The sequence below is a fragment of the Oculina patagonica genome, chromosome 2 (genome assembly GCF_052425735.1).
Source record: "Oculina patagonica isolate OP01 chromosome 2, crgOcupat, whole genome shotgun sequence".
NCBI classification, from domain to species: Eukaryota; Metazoa; Cnidaria; class Anthozoa; order Scleractinia; family Oculinidae; genus Oculina; species Oculina patagonica.
Window position 1 is genome coordinate 4019422 of NC_135759.1, and position 24685 is coordinate 4044106.

Below are 24685 nucleotides of genomic sequence, written 5' to 3' on the forward strand. Positions count from 1 at the left end.
GAATTCTGCATTCGCGCCAAAAACTTACACGTGAAAAGTATGAAAGATGGCGGACTTATATGCAGCAAAACTTTGAGCGAAGTCATTTTAGAACATTGAAAATGGGCCTTACAAAGAGCGAGGCCTTCGCTATCTTGGAGCTTCCGTTAGGTTTGTAATTTCTTCTCTAAATCATCCCTTCGAATTGCACAAAAGTTGCTTTCACTTGAAGCAAACACTTCTTCGCGACAGTGATGTAAGCTTGCATTTCAAGGTCTATCTCTTGATCTCTATAGCAAACTATTTTGTAGGGAAGGGAAAAATGCACAGTCTTGTTTTTAAATTGACGCTAAATATATGTATGCCATCTCACAGTTTGTTGCCTTGGGGCTTTAGCTCAAAGCGAATTGCGTTGAATTTAATTCTTGACCCGTAGTCGGCCGAGCTGCTAAAAATTGCGTGACGAAATTCGAACTATTGTCCTGTCAATTCAGTATTGACTAAAAGCACCTTCTTTGAACTATTATATGATTTTATCCGCATTAACGAAGCAAACAAAAGAGTAATATTTGACGTCCACTAAATTTCGGTGTTTAACTTTAGTCTATGTTTAGGTTTTATTCTTAGTATTGACACGGGTAGTTATTCTTATACAGGAAGTCTGGGAATGTTGTCAATATTGCCTCAATGACAGAATTACGCTTTTGATCGTTTGTTATGAACTCAACCTCAATAAGTTAACTAAACATCCTTCTAATTAGTCAAAGAAGGTTGAAAAAAGGACAGTGTCCAAGTTAATAACGTGTTTTTGATATGTACAAATATTGCTTTGTCATTGTTTTTTTTTCTTTTCTTTTTTCGACGTTTTTGCTTGTTTACAAGCTAAAAACGTAGAATAGTGGTTATGTAGATGTTGTGGTTTAATTTTATATTTGGTTTAAAATTTTTCAAACCAGTTTGATTTTTGTTTTTCATTGTCTCATATTAATTATCATGATCTGAAACAAAGGGAAATAAAAATCAAACTGGTTTGAAAAAATTTAAACCAAAGATAAAATTAAACCACAACAGAGACAAAATTTGAAACCACATATTTGTAAACTCTCAAGGGACTTTTTTAATTTCTCAAGGGACTGTTTTAATTTCTCAAGGGATTACTTTCCGCTGTGGGTGATCACCTGCGATCTCATGGAAAAAACGTGACTTGTCACATTTACAAACGTTATATAACAATTTTAAAAGTGACATGTCAGCTTTCTTATCTCAACGCACGTGTGTCTGAAAGGCGATCTATAAAAAGCGTTGCACAAACAATGGATTGCGTAACTAAAACACGAATAAATAATCACTAGCACTTTATCACTTACATCGTTTAAAAATTACAAACGTCAAAAATAAACCCTACCAAAAAACTCGCTCTTTTCAAAGATACTATTGAAGTTAAAACAAATGTAAGAGATGGGGGCTTCTTTTAGCTTAGGAGCGGTTAAAAATTAGGCCAAATTTGGTCGCTACATCAGCCTAGGTCGTTAGGGACGAGACCTCGCGTTGACAGAAATGTTGCATGAATCGGCTTTACAACATGCGATCGTATCTACGCAGTTCGAGTGGAATTTCAGTCAAAGACAGCAAAATTCTTTCGTATTTCATCTTCAAATATAATTCGAAAGCATTCACTGTATATATGGCTTTTGTTTAATCCTGAGTCTTAATATCCGACCCTCGCAGAGCCTAGACAAAACGCAGCTTGAGTGTAACGATTTGTTTACGCCGCAATTATATGCGCAATGTTTTCTCCGACAGTAGTCGGAAATATCTGTATTTTTTTTGTGCTTTTTCGAGGAGCAATCGTAACGATACGGCCTTAAACACATTGAACAGCGGTCTACCTATAACAATTCAAATATGGCATCGCAAAAACAAAGCGTCGAACGCATATTTTGCTGTTTCATTTGCTAATTTCGCTGCTGTAATCGACTGCCTCGAAAGGTCCTTGCAATTTTAAAGTATAGAATTGTCAGATCTCGGTGAAATTTGCACTGTTTATTTGTGTAATGTTAAGGAATATGTGTATAAATACCCGGCGCGGACGAGCCATTTTTGACAAAATTATATGGCTGCATTTCCTCCGCGAAGATAGGAAATTGTTAAACTAAACTACAAAGAAACTGTAATAAGTTCGAAGAACAATGCACAGGCTAAACCTTCGACTCATACTTCATGCAAAAACGTCGATATCTCGAAGAGACTTTGATTTTACTGAACTCTTGTTAATAATAATCAAATTATGGAACAGTAGAACCCAATACTGTACATTTCAATCACAATTAATTTTTCCAGCAATTTTTTTTGGTCCAATGAAAAGGTTTATTTCGGTCATCTCTTGTAACAAAAAAGACTTAATATGGCCGCATTGTTAAAGTGACTGTGATTTGTTTGGGTGTTTACAGCTGGATTAGGAGGCTTACATTTTATTATTTGGGAGGGGAATGGTTAGTGCTTTGAACTGTGGGCTGAGTTGTACAGGGTCGAGTGTTTAGGGTGTATATAATTGTATCATTTATGTTTTCAGGAGCCAGCCATGAAGAAATTAGGTCGAGTTACAAACGTCTTGCTTTGAAATGGCACCCTGATAAACACAACAACAGTCAAGAAGCTACCAAAGTAAGTCTTCAGGAATAATGTTTTATCACAAGTCACAGATAATTATCCCTGGCAGCTCACTTAGTTTTTTCCGCAAGGGAAACTTCTGAGATTTGACTGAAAAGTTCTCTTCAGACATGGTAGCACTACATTGTATGCAGAGATTGGTGTAGTGAATGTGATTCAGTTTTGTATGTTAATGCAGCAAACTAAAACACAACTACGTGTACAATCACTTTGCAAAGCTTACATGTACTTCATCAGTTCATGTTGCTTACAGATCAATCAGAATTTCAGACATTTACATACATGTATGTCTTGCGGAGGAACAGTTGAGCACACACAGAGCCTTTTATGCTAGGAATTTTATTTGTGCAGTAATTGTCATTTTAGAGTTGAAACAAAATGTTTGTGTTAACCAGGATTGTGTTTTTAACATTAGCTTTATCTCTTATAGAAATTTCAAGAAGTGTCTTCAGCATACAAGCGGCTAACAAGTGAAGACTCTGACGATGAAATCAACTTGTCTCCTGTATGTACAGATAGTACATGTGTCATTTACATTTTAAAATATAATTAATCGATCTTTAGATCAATTCAATTCCCACCTTCTATTTTGACCTCTTTTCATTAGCCTCTTCCAAAATTAAATTCTTTTATTCTGGAATTTGATGTCTCGTGATGATCATTTATCTTAATGGTCATTTGCACTGAATTGGTTCTTTCTTTCTAACTTGCAGGCAGATATGTTTGACCTATTTGCTCACATTTTCTTCCACCGAAATGGTAAGTACCGGTACATTTAGAATGGTTCAAAATTTTCTGCTAAATATTTCCCAGCATAAATTGATGTAAACCCATTTGCATGCTCCAAGGTATTGTATTGATCAACAGAAGGCACCTGTATTGTGGTTCAATTTTACCCTCAGTACAATTTGTCATTTTCCTTTGCTCTGGCCGGTGTATGGTAATGTGTGATTACAAGGGATCTAAAACAAAGGAAAATACCAGGACCGGGTTGTTCGAAAGGCGATTAACGCTAACCCAGGATTAAAAGATGATCAAGGTTTTAATTTCTCTTCTTTTGAAGGCTTTTCCATAGCTAATGTTTTGTGAAATTTGAGATTGGTCCACGTCAAAACTGCGGGACAAAGAATATAAAAAGAAAACCTCAACGAAATGTTTTAAAATTGAATTCAAATTTCACGCTAATCCTGGATTAGCTTAATCGTGCTTTGAACAACCCGGCCCAGGTTGTAGACACGAGAGAATTGAATTCATTAGTTTTAAAGTGTATATGACATGAAAAATATTTTCTGCTTATTTGAAAGGCCTTTCGAAATACAGAAGAATGGCGTTTTTCTTTTCGAAATATCTTTTTTCGTTTCAGAGATATTGACGTTTTTGTATTATGCAAATTAGATCAGTGATGACGTCACAAGATTTGACTCTAAAAATGGTAAAATACTGAATAAACAATATCTCTAAAACTATTGAAGCAGTGTTCTTGAAACTTGGCACCACAAATGTGCATCACAAAAGAAACAAAATGTTACTCTTAGGGCTGTTGCCATGACAACAGTTTCGCCGCTGGTGCTGTCTCAATAAAAACTGAAATTCCCAGTTTTTGTCTTAAACCAAGAACCATCTAGCGCAGCCAAACCAATGGTGGGAATTAAGGCAATATGGGAACTATGTCTGTTCTAAGCAGGACCCTTTGTCTCACTTTAGAGGTCAGATATGGGGATATTTGTCTTTTTGACAGAGAGAGACTGGAGCTGAAAGAGTTGCTATGGCAACAATACTAAGGGTGTCATTTTGTTCCTTTTGTGATGCACATTTGTGGTGCCAAGTTTCAAGAACACTGCTTCAATAGTTTTAGAGATATTGTTTATTCAGTATTTTACCATTTTTAGAGTCAAATCTTGTGACGTCATCACTGATCTAATTTGCATAATACGAAAACGTCAATATCTCTGAAATGAAAAAGATATTTCGAAAAGAAAAATGCCATTCTTCTGTATTTCGAAAGGCCTTTCAAATAAGCAGAAAATATTTTTCATGTCATATACACTTTAATCATTATGTTGTGCGTAAAAAGAGTTGTGTAATATCTTTTTGTTTCTTTTGTTTTTCTACCGCAACCCTCCAAGTTTATTTTTTTCGTTAGTGGCCATTTGGCCACTAACTGTTCAAGTTTGGTCGCCAGTGAAAAATTTTAGTCGCTGAATTGAGCTCACGCTTTCAATCCTTCTTCTTAATTTTAGTCGCCATGGCGACTAAAATGGTCTTAACTTGGAGGGTTGTACCGGCATAGTTCCGTTCGTTTCTTTGCTTTAGTTATTTAAGTAAATTTAGGCCTTTTTTTGTTTTCAAGTTGCATGTCAAGTAGATTTCATTTTTTTCGGGTTTCAACGTTGGAACAAGCAAGATCGTTAGGACATTTTTCGAGGACATGAGGACAACTTCGTTTAAGTTATCATAAGACGTGTACATGGTGTTTTAAATTAATCGAGTGCATCGTAATCGGACATCGTGGAACGTACAATAAATGTTTCTTGTGAACAGATTGTACCAAGGGTAAAATTGAACCACAACATACCATGTAGCCAATCAGACTGCATGTTTGCTGAATGGGTTTATGCTAATGAGCATCGTGAAAAAAAAGTGGTATTGCAGGAGTTTTATGCAGTGCCTTGAAGCTGATGGCAACCATTTTGTCTGCTTTCTTGTTTGTGGTTGTAAAAACTTTAATTTGTTGACTGTTTTGTTTAGGAATGTTTGGTTGCTGTCCTGGAATGTATGACTCAGACAACAGTTACTATAGTGATGACGACGACGACGATGATGACGATGATGAACTGGATGACGAAATTCTTCAAAAAATAGCAAGCAGTTTTAGGAAAAAATATGAGAGAAAACCCACAGAAAAAGGTACATTTTCTATTTTCCACTTTCCACATTTGTTATGCAAGGAAAATCTGACCTGTTTGTAATCTGTCATAATCTTAACCAATAACCATGATCTTTATTTCTTTTTGAGTCTTTCTTTTAAAAATTCCCAACTTGGAATGTGGAGTCCCAGCACTTAAGTTTGGACATAAGTGTGAAATCTACATAAACATGTATAATGTAAATTAGACTTAAGAATTTAAGATAGCAGATGTTATGTAGTTTGTCAAAGTTGTAATCCATTTTTACCCTTTTCACTGATTGTTTTGCTTGTAAAACGACACATTGGGTATTAATATATATGTTGCTAGGCCATCTTTTTAACACAGATTATTTTACCTTTAGTTGGCAGACCAGCACATAACTTATCAGAAGCGGTGAGTTGTTCTTGGCAGTCAGTATTGTTTTGTAACTTTGTTTACTTGTTGATCAGTTTAAGTTTGAGATTACTTTCAATCATCACTTAGAGGTTGAAGTAACATGCACTCATTTGGCCTGAAACTCTTTATGTCCTCTTGGTGATTATCAGTAACTCATGTTCTCTTATCAAATTTCTTTCTGCTCAATTTTTCATCGAGAGTTTGAAGAAATATGGTGTGAAATTCTTTCATGTTTCCTTACTGGTCACATTTTCATTTGCAAAGCTGTATTATGAAAACTACTTTTCGTGAAAGCCTAATTATTTTCCTTTCCAATCTACAGGAAGCAATGAAAAATGCTAAAGAACTTATAGAGGAAGAAGAAAGAGACAGGAAAAAAGCAGAAAAGAGGAGAGCGAAAAAGAAGGTGTGATTTTCATTTCTGCAATCACCTTAGACTAATCAAGGTCACACAATGACATGCACTACAGTAAACACTCTCGTGTAAGAACCTAGTGGTTTAAGAACCTGCTGGCAGAAATTTGCCATTTTAATACCGCAAAATATAAGAACCTGTTTAGCCAAGCAAATTAATTTTCAGCAGGTTCTTATATGTGGGTTATAGAAAATTTTTATGAACATTTTCAACAGAACATCCCAAACTGTATTTACAAATAAAGAAAAGACATTCACATAGACTGTAATTGTCTTCTTTGGACCTTGCATGAGGCTTGAAGCAATACAGTTATGAATAAATGCTGTATAATGAAGGACCAAACCCATTTTTTTTCTTCTCGTACAATCAAAAACTATGGCTCCTCCTTAGAAATTAAGAACCTTATTAAGAACCTACTTAGCCTAAATTACCAATAACTACCCCCAAATACAAGAACCTATTTTGCCAAACTTAGAAAATTGTATGTTCTTACACGCGGGTGTTTACTGTACATTTTGAACTCCCTCCCCCCCCCCTCACACGTGTTCTCTACAATATACAAAGTTCATTACAATGTACACTTTACCTCCTTTTCTTGACAGAGAAACAAAGAAAGAAAGAGGGAAAAAGAAAGAGAGAAGAAAGGAAAAGACGAAAAAGAAAATATACAGGTAGTCAACAATTGCATTTTGTGGCTTTTGCTGTGCAATGCTTAAATTAATTATTAATAGTGAAGCCCACAAGGTCTAAAAATAGAATGCGAATGATTATGCCCCACACGAGGCTAAGAAAACATCGGCGTGTTCTGAGAGAAATAAAGGGAATCAAGGCAAAGTTTATCATTTCAGTAAAGTGTTTTAGGAACACCAGCTGTTTTAGAAAGTGTTTTAGGAAAATCGTTTTCCATTCCGGTTTGTTTGTCTGAGTCTTGTCTGAGTCATGTCGTCACTCGAGCGTGCTTCGCTATTTAAAATGGTACGCAGCAAACTAGTCTTAAGAAAATTTATGTCAAAATATTTTGTCAATTATTGACAAAAATGGTGAAACATATTTTACAAGTGCTTTGAAGGAAAAATCCCTTCATCAGTGTTTTGTAGATGTCTCCAAAACACTGTTGACACATTTATGTAGATAAACTTCATGCACATGTATGTCTACTCATTTTACTGAGTTTATGTAAAAAAAAAAAAATCACGTTACAAGAAGATGTTCTGTACTAAGATGTTCATGTCTGTTTCTTGCAGCAAAAGAGTAATAATAAAAAAGAAAATATTCCAGCTAGTACTAAAGTGCCAGCTAAAGATGTGGATAAAAAACGAAATACAACAACTACAAGTAAAACTGTAAATAACAATACAAAACTATCAAATGGTCTAAAAGAACAGTGCGTGAATAATAACACAAATTTACAACAGTCTGGAAAAATGGAACAAAGTTCATCTAAAAGGTAAGTTGCGTAATTATTGACCTTTGAACTTTCACAAGCAATTAGCATGTACTGTTAGTATCACCACACAGTTAAAATACAGTATGAAATGTTCATGTCTTATGGTGACGTGACAGGTTCATTATGAAACCTATCGTCATCAATATTGTTGACAGGGAAGTTAACATAATCATAATTTCCAAGGATATTTGCCACCAAGCTTGGTTTTCCATAATACTGTAAATTTTTACAAGATCTCTTCTTGTTTCTGATAATGCTTTGGTTGGATTTTCTGATTTCTGTTATTTGCACAAAATCCTAAACCTCCCTACGTGTAAAACAGCCATATTTTTTAATTCCCTAGTTTTACTGGTCTTTGGGGATAGACATGTACAGTATTTTGCAGATACATTTCCAACAACAGCCTACTTGTGAAAATGTTTATTAATGGACTATTGTTATTGGGAATCATATAGGGGTGTAGCTTAGAAAACACTTAGCTGGGTCATCAACAAGCCAAGCTGGCTTTCCCTAAGTCTTTGTTTTCATGTGAAATTTTAGCTGGATTTAAGTTCTATTTCAGCCAGTTAAATTAGCTGGCAGCCAGCCCTTAGCAACATCCCTGAACAAAATAAAGAAAACGCATTAATCTGGCTCCCAACATGCCACCACAATCTGATCTTATTAACAGACTAGGGAGTTGGACGGCACAAAGATTTTGTTAGTTTAGCCACAACAAAGTGGCTGTCAAAAGAATGAGTCAGCAATAAGCTGGGGTTACACTGTTTACCACATAGCTGAGCTACAATTGGGTTTATTAATTACACAATTTTTTCACTTAGGCGTGAGGATGAGGATTTATCAGGTGGAGAGGTTAGGCAATGCAATTATCTTTGCTGTGTAATGTGTTTGATATCCATGATCAGTAGACTCTAATATTGCAAATCCATGAACATGATTAGTTCTAAAAAGTGCAGGGATGTTTATTTAATTTTTTTTGTATGTTTTGATGTGACACTTATTCAAGGGCAGTGCTTTTATGTGTAAATGCATTAAGAGATTGGGTTAGGAATAAAAAATCCACTTTGACAACCCTCCAAGTTTATTTTTTTCCTTAGTGGCCATTTGGCCACCAACTATTCAAGTTTTGGTCGCCAGTGAAAAATTTTAGTCACCAAATTAAGCTGATGCTTTCAATCATTCCTCTCAATTTGAGTCGCCAGGCTGGCGACCTTGGTTCAAATTTAGTCGCCAGCTCCAAAATTTTATGGCGACTAAAATGGTCTTAACTTGGAAGGCTGTTTGACAGCACTTGCCGTCAAAACATAATTTATGTCCAATTTAAACTTTCCCAAGAGGATTGACAGAGACTTGCCTGGACAAGAGGACGAGTGCTAATTTCCATTCTTGTTTCTCAGGAGCCCACATGGGATACGTCCAGTGCTTTCTTCGCAAGAGCTGCTGGTCGTAATCCAGCGTCTACTCCTGCCGCCAGCACAACAACAGTAAAAAATAATACTCCTCTTACCACTGGTCAGAGTACACAGAATGTTAAAAATAGCTCCAGTCAACAGGCACCAACAGAACAGATAGATCCTCTGGTACTACGTAGCAGACAAGTAGCAGGTTGGTGTGACTGTGACTCTACCAATCCTTAATACTGATGCTTTAGAGCGGTTTTCACTTGAGTGTCGAAAGTAAATTGCGTTTGCTTTGGTTTTGCATTACTACGCTTGGTGATTGGCTTAAAAATCTCGCGCCACTTTCTCAGCCAATCAAAAGTAAAACCAAAACCAATCGTGACTTGCTTGCGCACGTTTTCCCGCGCTGCGTGCCGGCTACATGTATTTGCTTCGAGTTTTGATTGGTTCGCTGGATTGTCTGTGTCCTTTGTGATTGGCCAGAGTAATTACTTTGGTTTTGGTTTTACGACACTCAATTGAAAACCGCTCTATTACAAAGCTTTCTATTGTGCAGTTTTTAGACATACTCATACCTTCCCAAGGAAAGCCATTTCATACCCCATACCATAAGATTTTCAAAAGCCATTTTTTTTTTAAAGAAAGTATGAAGCTTAACTGGAAGTTCCATGATGGGGGAGGGAGGGGGTTAAACCAATAAACCTTCTGTTGTTACCACTAGGACTGTTTTGATAACTCGACATTTTGTTTGTAAACTTAAATGCTTAGCTCCGTAGCTCCTGGCAGAAACATAGGGCATCCACAAAGATGCCATTCAGAACAATCTTGGGCTAATCTAGGACCATCTAGCAATCTTTTGTCAATCTGACCCAATTTGGCACACTTCCTGTTCCAGAACTTTTGTTTGGAAAGAATTATTGTTAGGTCTACCAAATTATTATTTAGCCTCACAAAGCTTTATTTTATCCGCAGTAAAAGGAAATGAGATGGCTAACCTTGGTAACTATCAGGCTGCTGTTGACTTATTTACTCAAGCTATCAACCTGGACGCAAAGGATTTCAGGTTTGTCACACCAAAATATGTTTGTTAGTTTTGTTCGCATTACAATAATGTGTCAAACCTTACATTTTATATGCTAATATTGTCATTTTTGTGCCAATTCACAAACGAATTTTGTCCTTGAGAATCCTTGGAAAAGTCTCTCTTTTCTGTCTTAGTTGGGTACATGAACCTGGCAGGTCCAGGCACATCCTTACAACCCTGCTATGAGCCCCCATTCTAGGCACCTGTTAACACTGACTAGAAAACTAAATAAAATAAATTAATTAATCAATATTTAGAGAGGAAGCCACATCAGCCCTAGCTGGTTTTCATGTGGGTCCTCTATCAAGGTTGCAATTTGGAAATGGTGGTTTTTCAAGAGGAAAAACAGAGTACCCAGAGAAAAACCTTCAGAGCAAGGCAAGAAACAACGACAAACACCACTCACATACATGTATGTCATTGGCTGGAATCCAACCTGGGCCACATTGGTGGGAGGCGAGCGCTCTCATGACTGGGCCATCTCTGCTCCCCAGTACAGGAGAATGAAGGGGTTGCAGTAGGTGTCAGGGATGGGGTATGAGTGGAGGTGATCCTGACTTAAAGAAAATACAAGATTCAGTTCATGTGCTTGAGACTGCTAACCCCACTACCTGCTGACCACTAGTTGCTAAGTTCATCACTGATAGAGCTCTTGGTTAAATTAACATTTCACTGTCATATTTTCACTGCACTGGACAAAAAAATAAATGTTGTGATTTGTTTGCAGATTCTTTGGGAACCGTTCGTACTGTTATGACCGGATGGGTCAATATGAAAAAGCTCTTCAGGATGCTGACGTGGCTATCTCACTGGCACCTGATTGGCCCAAGGGATACTTTAGAAGAGGCAGAGCACTGGCAGGATTAAAGGTATTTGTTATTGAAAGAAAAATGGTTGCCCCAAGTGATTGTATCTTTAGTACATGAAAATACATACAGTCAAAGCTGTCGTAAACAATCACTTTGGAAATTAAAAAGAGTGCTCATAACTAAGAGCTTGTCGTTTACAAAAATGGGTTGTTGTGAGCCAGGGCAGTAAACCCTGCTCACTTTCCCACAGGGGGGGGGGGGGGGTGGATAGGGTGGATATCCACCCCCCATTTTTCAGTAAAAAAAAATTCGAAATGTCACTTTATTTGAAATAGAAAATAAATAAAGAAAGAAAAATTAGCTCTCGCTGATGTCTGGTTGTTGTTACGCCATGTTTCGCCGTCTGCCGCCACTTAGGGTTAGGGTTAGGCCCTAATGGTCTGCCATCCACCCCCCCCCCCCTTTTGAAATCCTGGATCCGCCCCTGCACAGGGCTATCAAACTTCTATTTTCACTTGTCTAAAGAGCCAAATTCACTTGCCCCAAACAATTGGACCTGGTTTTTTTTCTGCCAAGCGACCAATTAGCACCAATTGGTAATTAGTAGTGTCCCCCAATTAGCGCCAATAGCACTAGAAGTATGCAAGACTGAAATCAAGTTGTTAAAAACAAGGAAAACATTAAGATGGATTAATACAGTTTTGAGGGGGTAAGTGAGCCCAAATATTTACTCTCTTCTCAGGAATGTTCTTTCTTTCTCTTATTACTGTTCTTTAAAGCATATAGCCATCCTATGCGACATTTGACCAATAAAAATGCTAATAAACAATCAATAAAGAGCCAAAATGAATGGCCGAGTGCTAAGGAGGGGACTGGGCACTAGTTGTTTTAACCGCGTTTTTCTCATAATCTACCCGTATGACCCCACCTCAAAATTTCAGAAATTACAAATTGGCTTTGCTTAAACATTCATGTAAAATAAAATAAAAATCTGTAAGACAGAATTTGAGCTATTTTTTAAAGGGCCAAAATATCACATTTTCCTATTTTGCGAAAAATCTGGCTTACAGATTTTTATTTTAGCCTGCATGATATCCTTTTATCCTGAAATTTTGAGGTGGGGTCATACGGGTAGATTTTGAGAAAATCTCGATGATTTGGTAAGTGCAGAATGCAATATGGAACAATTGAAAGTATGATGTTTTATGTATGTTCGTGTTTATTTGCTTTATTTTACTTTCGGAAAAACTGTTCACAGGCTACTTGTATTCTTTCCCAGGTGTTCCTTACGCTAATCTTTGCAAACGTAACACGACACTTTTGTTCGTTTGTAACAAAATACTTTTGTCTTCCTTGAAAATGCGATAACATGAAACTTTTGTTTTTTGTTTGTTTTACGGCGGCATCGATGACATTTGTTTAATTTAATTAAGTTACGGTTTAGACTGCACGAAAGACGATTCTCAAAAACTAAAGAAACAAATCTAATCAAAAAACATATTTTTCGACAGGTTTTTTAAAACGCAGTACAGCTAGGATATTTGTTTCCTGGTTATCAGGTGTTCACGCCGAAAATCCCGGTGCAAGTTTTTGCATACCTAATTACGAAAGCGCTGTGAAAGTCTCAAAATCTAATTTAATTAATTTGCGGTTTTTACTTGGCGCCAAGAAGTCTGCAGGAAGCCTACCGCAAACACGCAATACAAGCGATGTTCATGATAGTTCCAGAAAACAACGTAGACTTATCTGCGCATGCGTTTGGTGTAAATTACGTTGAGTAGTACCACAAGGAGAGCAAAGGTTTTACTGAAACAAATATATACCTTTGAGATCCTCATATAAAAGTAACGTAGATGTGCTCCACGTTTTACTTGGGGGTATGGTCAGGTGCTCCCACCCTAACCCCCTCCACAGGATAATTAATTAATTGATATTAATTAATTAATTAATTAATTAATTAATTGACTATTAAAGTTTACACGTTAGCGCACTAGCGGGTTAGCGGACGACAGCCCCAACAAACCATCACAATAGTGCATTCTGCACTAAAAAATGCTGTTAAAACAACTAGTGCCCAGTCCCCTCCTAAGCACTCGGCCATTCATTTTGGCTCTTTATTGATTGTTTATTAGCATTTTTATTGGTCAAATGTCGCATAGGATGGCTATACTGTATGCTTTAAAAAACAGTAATAAGAGGAAGAAAGAACATTCCTGAATATTTTTAAAGAGAGTTAAAAGTTGGGCTCACTTACCCCCTCAAAACTGTATTAAGCCACCTTAAGTATAGTGTTGTAAATTGTCCCATGCCTAACAGTTTGTTTCCTCTTCAGTTATATTCAGATGCAGAGAGCAGTTTTGCTCAAGTGTTAAAACTGGATAAACATTGTGAAGATGCCATGTTTGAACTGGCAAGAGTTAGGGTACAACAGTTAGAGGTATGGTTCAGTTAAATATCAATTTATCACCAGATAACTTCAGCTCAAGAAGGGTTTGTCTGACATTTCTGCAAGGTTTTGCTAGTGAACTGTGTTTCAGTGATGTCTTAAAGACAACCTTTTTAAAAAAAAAAATGGAAATACCTTGCCCAACCTCAAATAAGCACCCACCCTGAAGGTAGGAAAAGTTAATTAGCGCCCACCCCCACACCACAAAAAACTGAAGTGCACAAGAGGAGTATTGATTATTTCAATTGACTTAGGACTACTAAGAGTTTTCCCCGAAGACCAAGTTTTCTTAGTATTTTACAAAAACTTTCAATCAACAGTTAAAATTCTGCTTTGGTACATCTTCACGTTTTGTTAATTATTTATTGTTTTGTTACAAAAATAAACTAAATGCTTGCTGAAAATGGTGAAAAGTTAATAAGCGCCCAGACTCGAATAAGCGCCCACCCCGAATAAGCGCCCACTCTTAAGGTCCAAAAATTTAATTAGCGCCCAGGGCGCTTAATCGACTAAATACAGTAGCTGCCCATTTCGAGCGCCAGTAGTTTAATCACTTTCTCCAAGATGTTCACAACTTTCCAACAAAATCAAGCTAAAAAGGGTGGTGTGAGAAAACATTTTTTGAGAAAGATAGGTCTATTCATTTTCATGGCCATTACTTAGGTTGTCTTGCAATGTTTCAAGTATGGAAAAGCATTGAGTGGCCCAAATAAAAATTGACTTGGGTTGGGCCAGGTGCGACAATATTAATTTTGGCTCTTGTTTGTGGTGCACAGACCTTTCTATGCTCAATCCATACACCATGACCTGAGTCAGATATTCTTCTGTTCAACCCCTCCACTCGCACAGGAAGTGTGTGCATACATGCAAGCTTTATTTTGATTATTATTTTATAATTTTATCAGGAGATGGGATTCCCTCAAAGTCAAAGTGAGGTCGCCATTCAGGCTTTTGGTACAGTTCAGGCAGCATTAGAGGCACTGCTAGCTGGAAAAGGTGAAAGAAAAATCAATAATTATTACCGGTAAAACTGACATTGCACGGTTATTAGACTACAATGAAAACGTCTCTAAACAAAAGGTTTAATGAGCAGTGCAGAGGTGCAGGAGATTCCCCTGGCCTAATGGTCAGAGTGCAGGACTCTGAATTGAGTGGTCCAGGTTTGAGTCCTGGCCCCAGGGGGGGAGGGGGGCACTCGGGATTTTAAGTGACGGGCATGATCGAATGGGGGCAAAAATCAAGACCCAAAGAAATCCCTAGGGCTTCCAACATAACCCAAAAAAATCCCTAGATCAAAAATTGACCCTCAAAAATCAACAGCAAAACACATTTGTTTGTACTTTATTTGCAGAACTACGCAGCCAAGGCACTTCCACAAATCTTCAGATTGTTTTGAATACCCAAAAACCGTCCCTACTTAAATCAAAAAAATACTTGCCAAATTTTCCTACCCAAAAAAATCTCAAAATCGAAAATTTCAATCCCAAAAAAATCCTTCGATCATCCCTGTCACTTGAAACCCCAAGTACCCCCTGGGGTCCTGACCAGGCTCATTGTGTTGTGATCTCGGCACGACACTTAATTCTCATAGTGCTTCTCACCACTCAGATTTATAAATGGGTACCCATGAATTCAACGCTGTGGGAGTTTTTGTAGTAAAACTATAATTTCTCCTTTTCAAGTGCTTTCTAGTGGTGTTAAATGAACTTCGTTGTGGCATGTGAAATTCACTCTGACTAAGTTTTTCTTTGCACTTCAAGTGTACTGCAGCTTTCTGATCTCTGTTGCTTTATGTTGGGTCCTTAGTGAGCTGTCCTGTATCAACAGAGATATACGTGTCTGATGGAGAGGACGATCCACAAAAACAACATATAAGGTAACTGTATGACTGTAAAAAAAACAAATGTGTCCCAAAATTGGATACGATATTTTGGTGGAGTTTTTTCTGCCTCGACTAACTCGACCGGCCAATCAAAGCCTATATAAAAGGGATATAGGAATACTAGTCTACAGAGAGAATTATAAGAATCTATTTCCACCACTCATCTCCGCTACAATCTTCTTCGCTACATTCTTTACTTCACTACTCTACTCTATTCTACTCTTCTCTACTTTATACTGCTGCAGTCTACACCACTCTACTCTACTTCACCTCTACTCTATTCGACTCGATTCGACTCTACTCGACTCTACTCTACTCTATACAACTGTACACTACACCACTCTACTCCACCTCGACTCGACTCGACTCAACTACTACTATACTCCACCTCTACTCGACTCGACTCGACTCGACTCGACACAACTCGACTGGACTCGACTCCACCTCCACTGGACTGGGCTGGACTCGACTCTTCTCTACTCCACTCTACGTTATACTACTGTACTCTACACCACTCTACTCTACTTCACCTCTACTCTACTCGACTCGATTCGACTCTACTCGACTCTACTCTACTCTATACAACTGTACACTACACCACTCTACTCCACCTCGACTCGACTCGACTCAACTACTACTCTACTCCACCTCGACTCGACTCTACTCGACTCTACTCGACTCTACTATACGCTACTCTTCTCGACTCTACTCTACTCGACACTACTCTATACTTCTGTACTCTACACCACCGGCTACTCTACTCCGTCTCGACTCGATTTGACACGACTCGTAGGGCCGTAAAAGCGTAAAGTTTAGCAGGAAAACTGGCGTAGGGCCGTAGAAGTGTAAAGTGTAAAGTTAAGACTTAAAACGTAGGGCCATAGAAGTGTAGAGTTAAGAATGAAATGCACTAAAGTTTAGAATGAAAACGTAAAGCCGTAGAAGTGTAAAGTTTAGAATGAAAACGTAGAGCCGTAGAAGTGTAAAGTTTAGAATGAAAACGTAGGGCCGTAAAAGTGTAAAGTTTAGAACGAAAACGTAGAGCCGTAAAAGTGTAAAGTTTAGAATGAAAACGTAGGGCCGCAGAAGTGTAAAGTTTAGAATGAAGACGTAGGGCCGTAGAAGTGTAAAGTTAAGAATGAAAACGTAGGGCCGTAAAAGTGTAAAGTTTAGAATGAAAACGTAGAACCGTAGAAATGTTAAGTCTAGAATGAAGACGTAGGGATTTAGAAGCATATAGTTTAGAATAAAAACGTAGAGCCGTAGAAGTGTTAAGTCTAGAATGAAGACGTAGGGCTTTAGAAGCGTAAAGTTTAGAATGAAAACGTAGGGCCGCAGAAGTGTAAAGTTTAGAATGAAAACGTAGAGCTGTAGAAGTGTTAAGTCTAGAATGAAGACGTAGGGCTTTAGAAGCGTAAAGTTTAGAATGAAAACTTAGGGCTTTAAAAGTGTCAAGTTTAGAATGAAAACGTAGGCCCGTAGAAGTGTAAAGTTTAGAATAAAAACGTAGAGCCTAAATGGGTAAAGTTTAGAATGAAAACTTAGGGCTTTAAAAGTGTCCAGTCTAGAATGAAGACGTAGGGCCGTAGAAGTGTTAAGTTTAGAATGAAAACTTAGGGCCGTAGAAGTACAATAATTAAAGATAGAAACTTCTTCTTCAATAATTAAAGATAGAAACTTAGGGCCGTAGAAGTATAAAGTTTAGAATGAAAACGTAGAGCCGTAGAAGTGTTAAGTCTAGAATGAAGACGTAGGGCCGTAGAAGTGTAAAGTTTAGAATGAAGACGTAGGGCCGTAAAAGTGTAAAGTTAAGAATGAAAACGAAGGGCCGTAAAAGTGTAAAGTTTAGAACGAAAACGTAGAGCCGTAAAAGTGTAAAGTTTAGAATGAAAACGTAGGGCCGCAGAAGTGTAAAGTTTAGAATGAAGACGTAGGGCCGTAGAAGTGTTAAGTCTAGAATGAAGACGTAGGGCTTTAGAAGCGTAAAGTTTAGAATGAAAACTTAGGGCTTTAAAAGTGTCAAGTTTAGAATGAAAACGTAGGCCCGTAGAAGTGTAAAGTTTAGAATAAAAACGTAGAGCCGTAAATGCGTAAAGTTTAGAATGAAAACTTAGGGCTTTAAAAGTGTCAAGTCTAGAATGAAGACGTAGGGCCGTAGAAGTGTTAAGTTTAGAATGAAAACTTAGGGCCGTAGAAGTACAATAATTAAAGATAGAAACTTCTTCTTCAAGTATAAAGTTTAGAATGAAAACGTAGAGCCGTAGAAGTGTTAAGTCTAGAATGAAGACGTAGGGCTTTAAAGTGTCAAGTCTAGAATGAAGACGTAGGGCCGTAGAAGTGTAAAGTTTAGAATGAAGACGTAGGGCCGTAGAAGTGTAAGGTTAAGAATGAAAACGTAGGGCCGTAAAAGTGTAAAGTTTAGAATGAAAACGTAGAACCGTAGAAATGTTAAGTCTAGAATGAAGACGTAGGGATTTAGAAGCATATAGTTTAGAATAAAAACGTAGAGCCGTAGAAGTGTTAAGTCTAGAATGAAGACGTAGGGCTTTAGAAGCGTAAAGTTTAGAATGAAAACGTAGGGCCGCAGAAGTGTAAAGTTTAAAATGAAAACGTAGAGCCGTAGAAGTGTTAAGTCTAGAATGAAGACGTAGGGCTTTAGAAGCGTAAAGTTTAGAATGAAAACTTAGGGCTTTAAAAGTGTCAGGTTTAGAATGAAAACGTAGGCCCGTAGAAGTGTAAAGTTTAGAATAAAAACGTAGAGCCGTAAATGCGTAAAGTTTAGAATACATACATACATACATAAAGTTTATTTAAGTGTCAATGGTATTTAGCTAAAGAGCTAGAGTGATTTCATTTAACCCGTGAAACAATATCTACCAGTTTGTGCGTAATAGTCAAAAGAAAACAAAAGAAAACAATGGAATTTGTGTGTAATAGTATCTAAAAGTGTAATAACTATTTCACGGGTTTACTGAAATCACTCTAATTGGGGACACTAAAATAAATATACAAATATAAAAATACTAATATTATATAAATAGATATAAAATATAAAAACACTAATATTATATAAATAGATAAATAGATATAAAATATAAAAATACTAATATTATAAAATAGATATATCGATAGATAGTTAAAATGACACAGATATGTTTTTAAAATTTCAATAAGTTAAAAATGATTACAAGATTACTAAAATTAGTTACATTATTATATTGTGCAAGCGTAGCATCTGCAATGTCCGTCCAACACATCAGTAATGTTACTGCCCCGAACTGCTTTTTTGAATTCAAAAAGGCTTTTTTTGTTACGAAGATCTTTATCTACTTTGCCCCACAGATAGGGACCTAAATACCTAATACTATGTTTACCATAATTTACAGTGTTGAACCTAGGTATTGGAAAATCGCTACTACGCAAATCATAATTCTTAGATTGTTTATAAAATATGTCAGAAATGTGTTTAGGTGCCAGTAAATTTTTAACCTTGTACATTAATATCAATATGTCTTGTAGTCGTCTATTTACTAAACTAGGAAGCTTTGCCTTACTTAATAATTCTTCATAGGATGTCGTCTTGCTACTATATACTGCACGTAAACTTAGGGCTTTAAAAGTGTCAAGTCTAGAATGAAGACGTAGGGCCGTAGAAGTGTTAAGTTTAGAATGAAAACGTAGGGCCGTAGAAGTGTAAAGTTTAGAATGATTGAAAACGTAGAGCCGTAGAAGTGTAAAGTCAAGAATGGAAACGTAGGGCCGTAAAAGCGTAAAGTTTGGAATGAAAACGTAGGGCCCTAGAAGTGTACAGTTAAGAATTTAAACGTAGTGCTGTAAATCGTAAAGTTTAGAATGAAAACGTAGGGCCGTAGTCGAGTCGAGTCGAGTTGAGTCGAGTCGAGTAGAGTACAGTCGAGAAGAGTAGAGTTAAGTCAAGTGGAGTAGAGTCGAGTCGAGTAGAGTATAGAGTAGAGTAGAGTCGAGTAGAGGTGATTCAAGTCAGTCGAGTCCAGTAGAGTCGAGTCGAGTTTAGTTGAGTCGAGTAGCCTACAGTAGAGTAAACTCGAATCAAATATAGCAGAGTGGAGTTGAGTCGAGTAGAGCAGCGTCCAGAAGAGTAGACTCGAATAAAGTATATTATACTAGAGTAGAGTAGAGTGGAATAGAGTAGCGTAATAGTATAGTAGACTTGAATCAAGTATAGTAGAGTAGAGCAAAGTAGAGTACAGTACAGTAGAGTACAGTTGAGTCGAGTGGAATAGAGACGAGAACAGTCACATAAGCATATATAAACATACAGTAGCGTGGCGGAGACGAATAAAGAAGTGTTCAGAGTAGAGACCAGTCCAATCGACAATCGTAAAGTAGAGACGATTAGATTATTGTTAGTAGAGTAGAGTTGAACAGAGTGTAATCTAGTAGAGATGAGTTCAGTCAAGTAGCGTACATGTACGTAGATGCGGAGGTAGAGTACATGATAGTAAAGCAGATTCAAGTGGTGTCCAGCTGAGTAGGATACAACAGCTGGGTATTCACGTATTGCGTCGAGTTGAAAAAAGTTGTAATGGTGTAGTAGAGTTGAGTCGAGTTGAGAAAAGTTGTTATGTGGTATATTTGACTTGAGAGATAAGAGTAGAAAGTTTACGCGAGATGATAAGAGTAAAGATGTGATGTTAGTAGTTGCGTAGAGTTGAGAAAACCTTTTATCATGTGGTAGGGTTCAATCAAGATAATGAGAAGAGTTTTGATGGTCTAATAGACTTTATTGTGGTTGAGAGTGAATCGAGTATAGTTGAGTACTTACAGATCAACCGGAATGTTACTAAAAGAGGACTAATAACGTACAGAATAACTTAATGTAAAGGAAGTCGAGCTAGTCGAGATGCAGAAAAAACTCCACCAAAATTTTCTATCCAATTTCGTGCCAGGTATAAAAAAAAAACACTTTACTGATCTAGGCTTCAACAACCTTGTAAAATGGTTGAATTATAAAAATACACTTTTAAACTGGTTCCTTTCGCATTGCACATAGCTCGATAGAAATTCCAGCTACATGTGTCAGGAATCAGATTTGAAACAGTGTATTATAAGAAATTAACACTGTTTTTGAATGTATTTTAAAGAAACCGTTATAAGAACAAAATTATTAAGAGTAATGGAAATTAGTGCAAGTGAGAAGGTAACATTTCTTGATAAAGGAAATTGAAATGAATAGCACAAAGACAACATGATGACATGTTTAAAAAGAACAGGGCATTGGGTCGAGTTCCATCTCTTGCAGCAGATAAAGCTTGGGAAGCAAGATGCTCTCTAGCTACTCAGGTTACTAGCTTGACTGTAGTAAAGCCTGGTTTTCACTAGTGACGCAAGAACAAGCACAAGCGCAAGGATAGCGGCAAGGATTGCGGCAGGCACAAGAACAAAGAACAAAATTTGTCCTTTTTCCATGATCGCGCTTGTGCTTGCGTCGCTACTGAATACCAGGCTTAACCCTTTTGTGCCTTTTCACACAGAATTAATGAAAATGGTAATAATAGCAATGAAGATGGTCCCTGTCGTTCACTGTGGGTTGGGAACGTCAATCCTGAAGAAGTGAGTAAGAGACATTTGTTACAGCTGTTCAGCAGATGTGGCCGGGTGGACAATGTACGGATTCTCCCCAAAAGATTCTGTGCGTTTGTGAACTACGACAAGGCCGAGTCAGCAACATTAGCGCTTGAAAAATTACAGGTAAGTAAATATTGAGCTTTTCTTAAATTGTCCTTTTCAGTGGCTGAGCAAGGTGCAGTGTAGCCTGCGTGGCAGGTGTAAAAAAGGGAGGGAAAGGAAGGAAAATTATGGTTGTCCCAAAGGTTCTCGAAAATTGTTCAAAAGTTGCTTCAAAGTTGCTTCAAAATCGAAAACGTTGCTTTCAAATAATAAAATATGGTATAATATGGTAGTTTCTCTTTAAAGGAAAGATTTATTATCACTTTCAGGCAATTTAAAAAAATGTATCTAAATAACATTTCAAGGCTAAAATTTGTAAATTACAAGAATTTTTTTACTATAAAAAGCAATCATGAAGATAACAATGATGTCATATTTGCTAACACGTTTTTATTGCTGAATGATCAGAAAGTTGAAGCATCCTTTAAACTTTCTTGGAAATCTTCGGTAAATTCGGAAAAGGTCCTAAAAGGGTTGAAAAAGTCCATATGGCCTTCAAACAACACTCGGACTATCTTTGAAAAATTTCGGTTTTAGAGTTCCAAAAAGTTGCTCGAAAGACGACAAGCATCTTTGGGACAGACCAAAGGAAAGTACATGAACCCTCTTCCTTCCTCCCCCTCCCCTTTCGATGCCTTCCATGCAGGCTAGGTACGTAGTGTGTTGTCACTCAATAGATATTTTGGTTATTTTGACATCTTTTTGACATTTTAATGCTGGTTCTTAGGTCTTTATAAATGGAGATGATAGGTGAAGTTTACATAAACCAAAGAACAATGGAGCCTCTTGTATATCGAAGGCACTCTTTGGACTCAACATACAACAGCCATTTAAAGTTTTCTTTGCTTTACTTGAGTTTGAAAAAATCTGAAAAATCTTGTACTGTACTTATAAAATGTAAATTTTATGAAAATTAAATGTAGAAAGGCAGCAAGAAGAATTTCATTATTAGCTTTTCATTGTGATAAAATCACATTGCAGGGTTATGAGCTTGGAGGAGAAGAGATACTTCTGAGATTTCCTAACAACACAGGCTCCCCAGGAAGTCAATCCGTCTCTTCTACTTCAGGTCCTGTGGCTCCTTTTAAAAAGAAACTTCCAGAGGGGTGAGTGGTAGAGACCAAACTTGCATTGAAATTTTGTGTTGATCAATTTGCATTCAATTCTGTTTAGAGTTAAATTTAATTTCTCCCTTTGTCTGGCATTGGGAAGATGGCTAGGCGGCTTGGCCAGTCAGTCAGTCAATTTGTCTGTTTGCCTGTCAGTTAGTTGGTTTGTCAAATTCTCAGGTTAGGTAAAATTGAGGACAAAACAGGGCTGGTATTTTTTTGTAGCCAAAAAATATTTTTAGTGTGTTTCTGTGTAGCCTGCGAGGTGTAGCCTTCGAGCAGGCTCACCATGGGGCACGCGCAAATATACCTTGGGGCACGCGAGAGTGGCGAGCATAGCGATAAGGCGGGGAGTGGCGGCCACGCCGCTCCCGTGTAGCTCTCGTTTGTTTCCCCAAGGTGAGCCTGCTCACAGGCTAGTTTCTGTGTGACACTGAATGTTCGCAAATTCTAATGAGTTATTTGGGGGTTCTTTGATTTTTTTATTCATCTCCAGATAATAGTAAACCCAATTGAATTTACAAGGTTATTTTGTTATTTCAATGATAAGTCAAAAAAGAGCACAGATAGTTAAAAACTGACGATTTAAACCCGCTAATTTTCAGCCACAGAATTGAAGTTTGATTCTCGGACTCATTGGGTTCTAGAATTAACTAACACAGACTTTGCATTTGCTATTGTTCCAGGGAAGTGAAACCATCTGCAAGCAAATTATCAGGCCCAGTGAATGGAGATGAATGTTATTTCTGGCGTACCACCGGCTGCTATTTTGAAGAGAAATGCCGATTCAGACATGTTCCAGAGAGTAAAGGGATAGACCTGAAACGAGTCGAGGCAAAATATGGCGGAAAACTTCGAGTGACTCAGCCACCGACTGACGAAAATTAAAAAGTACAATATGACAAGTGACAGCTTGGCTGTTCACAAGAGAGAAATGGGTTAACTATGAACAGAATTTATTGAACTACAAAATTGTCAAATAACTCTATCATATGATTACAAGTTTAATAAACGTTTCTACGTTTTTGGTTAGAAATTCTCCTGTCTCCTGTGTTGTTTAGGAACTTTTTCTGTTCTATTTACTTAGTTGTTTCCTTATTTAAGTTACCTCAATAGGCCATTTACGAGTACCCTCTGGCTCTGTTTCCAAACGAGTCTATGTGTGAAACCATTCATATGAAAATGAGTTTCACCTACAGGTCCATTTTCATGCAAATCAAAATTTGTTTTCATTTTCATTTGAATGGTTTGGCACGTAGACTCGTTTTAAAACGGAGGCAAAAGGTGACTCAGAAATGGCTTATTAGCACAGCAGTGCTAAATACATTGACACTAATTTAAAGTGTTTAATTGGTATTATTTTACGGCTCTGCTACCATTGTTTTAGTCACAGGAGATGAATTTTATCAATGATTTTTATCCAACATATTAACAAGCATTTAAAATTGTCGATAAAAACTGTGTCTTGTATCATCACTTTTTTGGCTACACTGTTCTGTCAAACTTTCTTTGCCCACGTGTACAGATAGATAATTCAGGTGGCTGGTAATAGTTTCCAGCACTTGTACTTTGATTGATCGACACGACTTCTCATTAGTAGAAGTAATAGTTTTGATTACCTTGGTTGCCATAGTAACAGTAGAACTTGTTAAAAATGTACTCTATTTTAGTTTGAAGTGCTTATAACTGAAAAAACGTGCTGAGCGAACACTATTTTATTAAATTGTGATCAGCAATTCAAAGGAAGGTGTCGAGGGCCACCTTAAATTTTTGAACATTAAGGTGGCTCTAAACCCTTCCATAGCTTTTTTGCTCACCGTGGTCGTTTTTTAGTTACAAAATTAGGTGTTTTTAACAGGTTATACTGTTGCTATGGTAACTTGGTTAAGTGAAGATGACCACAATTTCTTCAACAATGATTGGGCATTCGCTTGATACTTTTATTGTAACATCAACTGGTAAAAAATGGTAGTATGTCTCCATCAAAGTATAAGTGCTGGAAACCGTTACCGGCCATCTAAGTTCCTTTTTTGACAACTGCGCCGGCAATATTTTTTTGACAGCAGATGAGGAAATCAGTAGAAGTAATTTCTGACTTTGCTGCACTTAAAACTCAAGCTTTCCTTATATAATTCGGAGGGAAAGTGTGTTCTGTTGTCATGACCATAAGAACTAGTCACTATGACAAAACAACAATCCTCACTAACAAACCATTACAAGTGTTTCACCAGTAATTTGCAAAACCTCCCAGGGCAAGGTTCGCACGGGTCATGAAAAACCTGGAAAGTCGTGGAATTTTAGAATTTCATTTTCCAGGTCTGGAAAGTCATGAGTAAGTGTGGGTCATGGAAAGTCATTTAAAATGACATTGATTGTACAAAATAGATTACGCAGGTTATTTTTTTTTTTTTTTGTGAGGAAAAAGGTAAA

At 37.2% G+C, this 24685-nt stretch overlaps 1 protein-coding gene across 1 annotated transcript; it reads left to right on the plus strand.

The window, feature by feature from the left end:
* Positions 1 to 23: 23 nt before the first annotated feature.
* On the plus strand, positions 24 to 23291 carry LOC144642670 (uncharacterized). The gene is made up of 19 exons (XM_078501691.1): positions 24 to 150; positions 2552 to 2643; positions 3080 to 3154; positions 3363 to 3408; positions 5398 to 5556; positions 5920 to 5951; positions 6277 to 6360; positions 6972 to 7040; positions 7614 to 7816; positions 8638 to 8668; positions 9214 to 9421; positions 10189 to 10279; positions 11028 to 11169; positions 13442 to 13546; positions 14461 to 14551; positions 15362 to 15431; positions 20951 to 21167; positions 22128 to 22252; positions 22942 to 23291. Exons 1-19 carry the CDS (start codon positions 60 to 62, stop codon positions 23141 to 23143), a joined length of 2133 nt encoding a protein of 710 aa, XP_078357817.1. The 5' UTR covers positions 24 to 59; the 3' UTR covers positions 23144 to 23291.
* The last annotated feature ends 1394 nt before the right edge of the window (positions 23292 to 24685 follow it).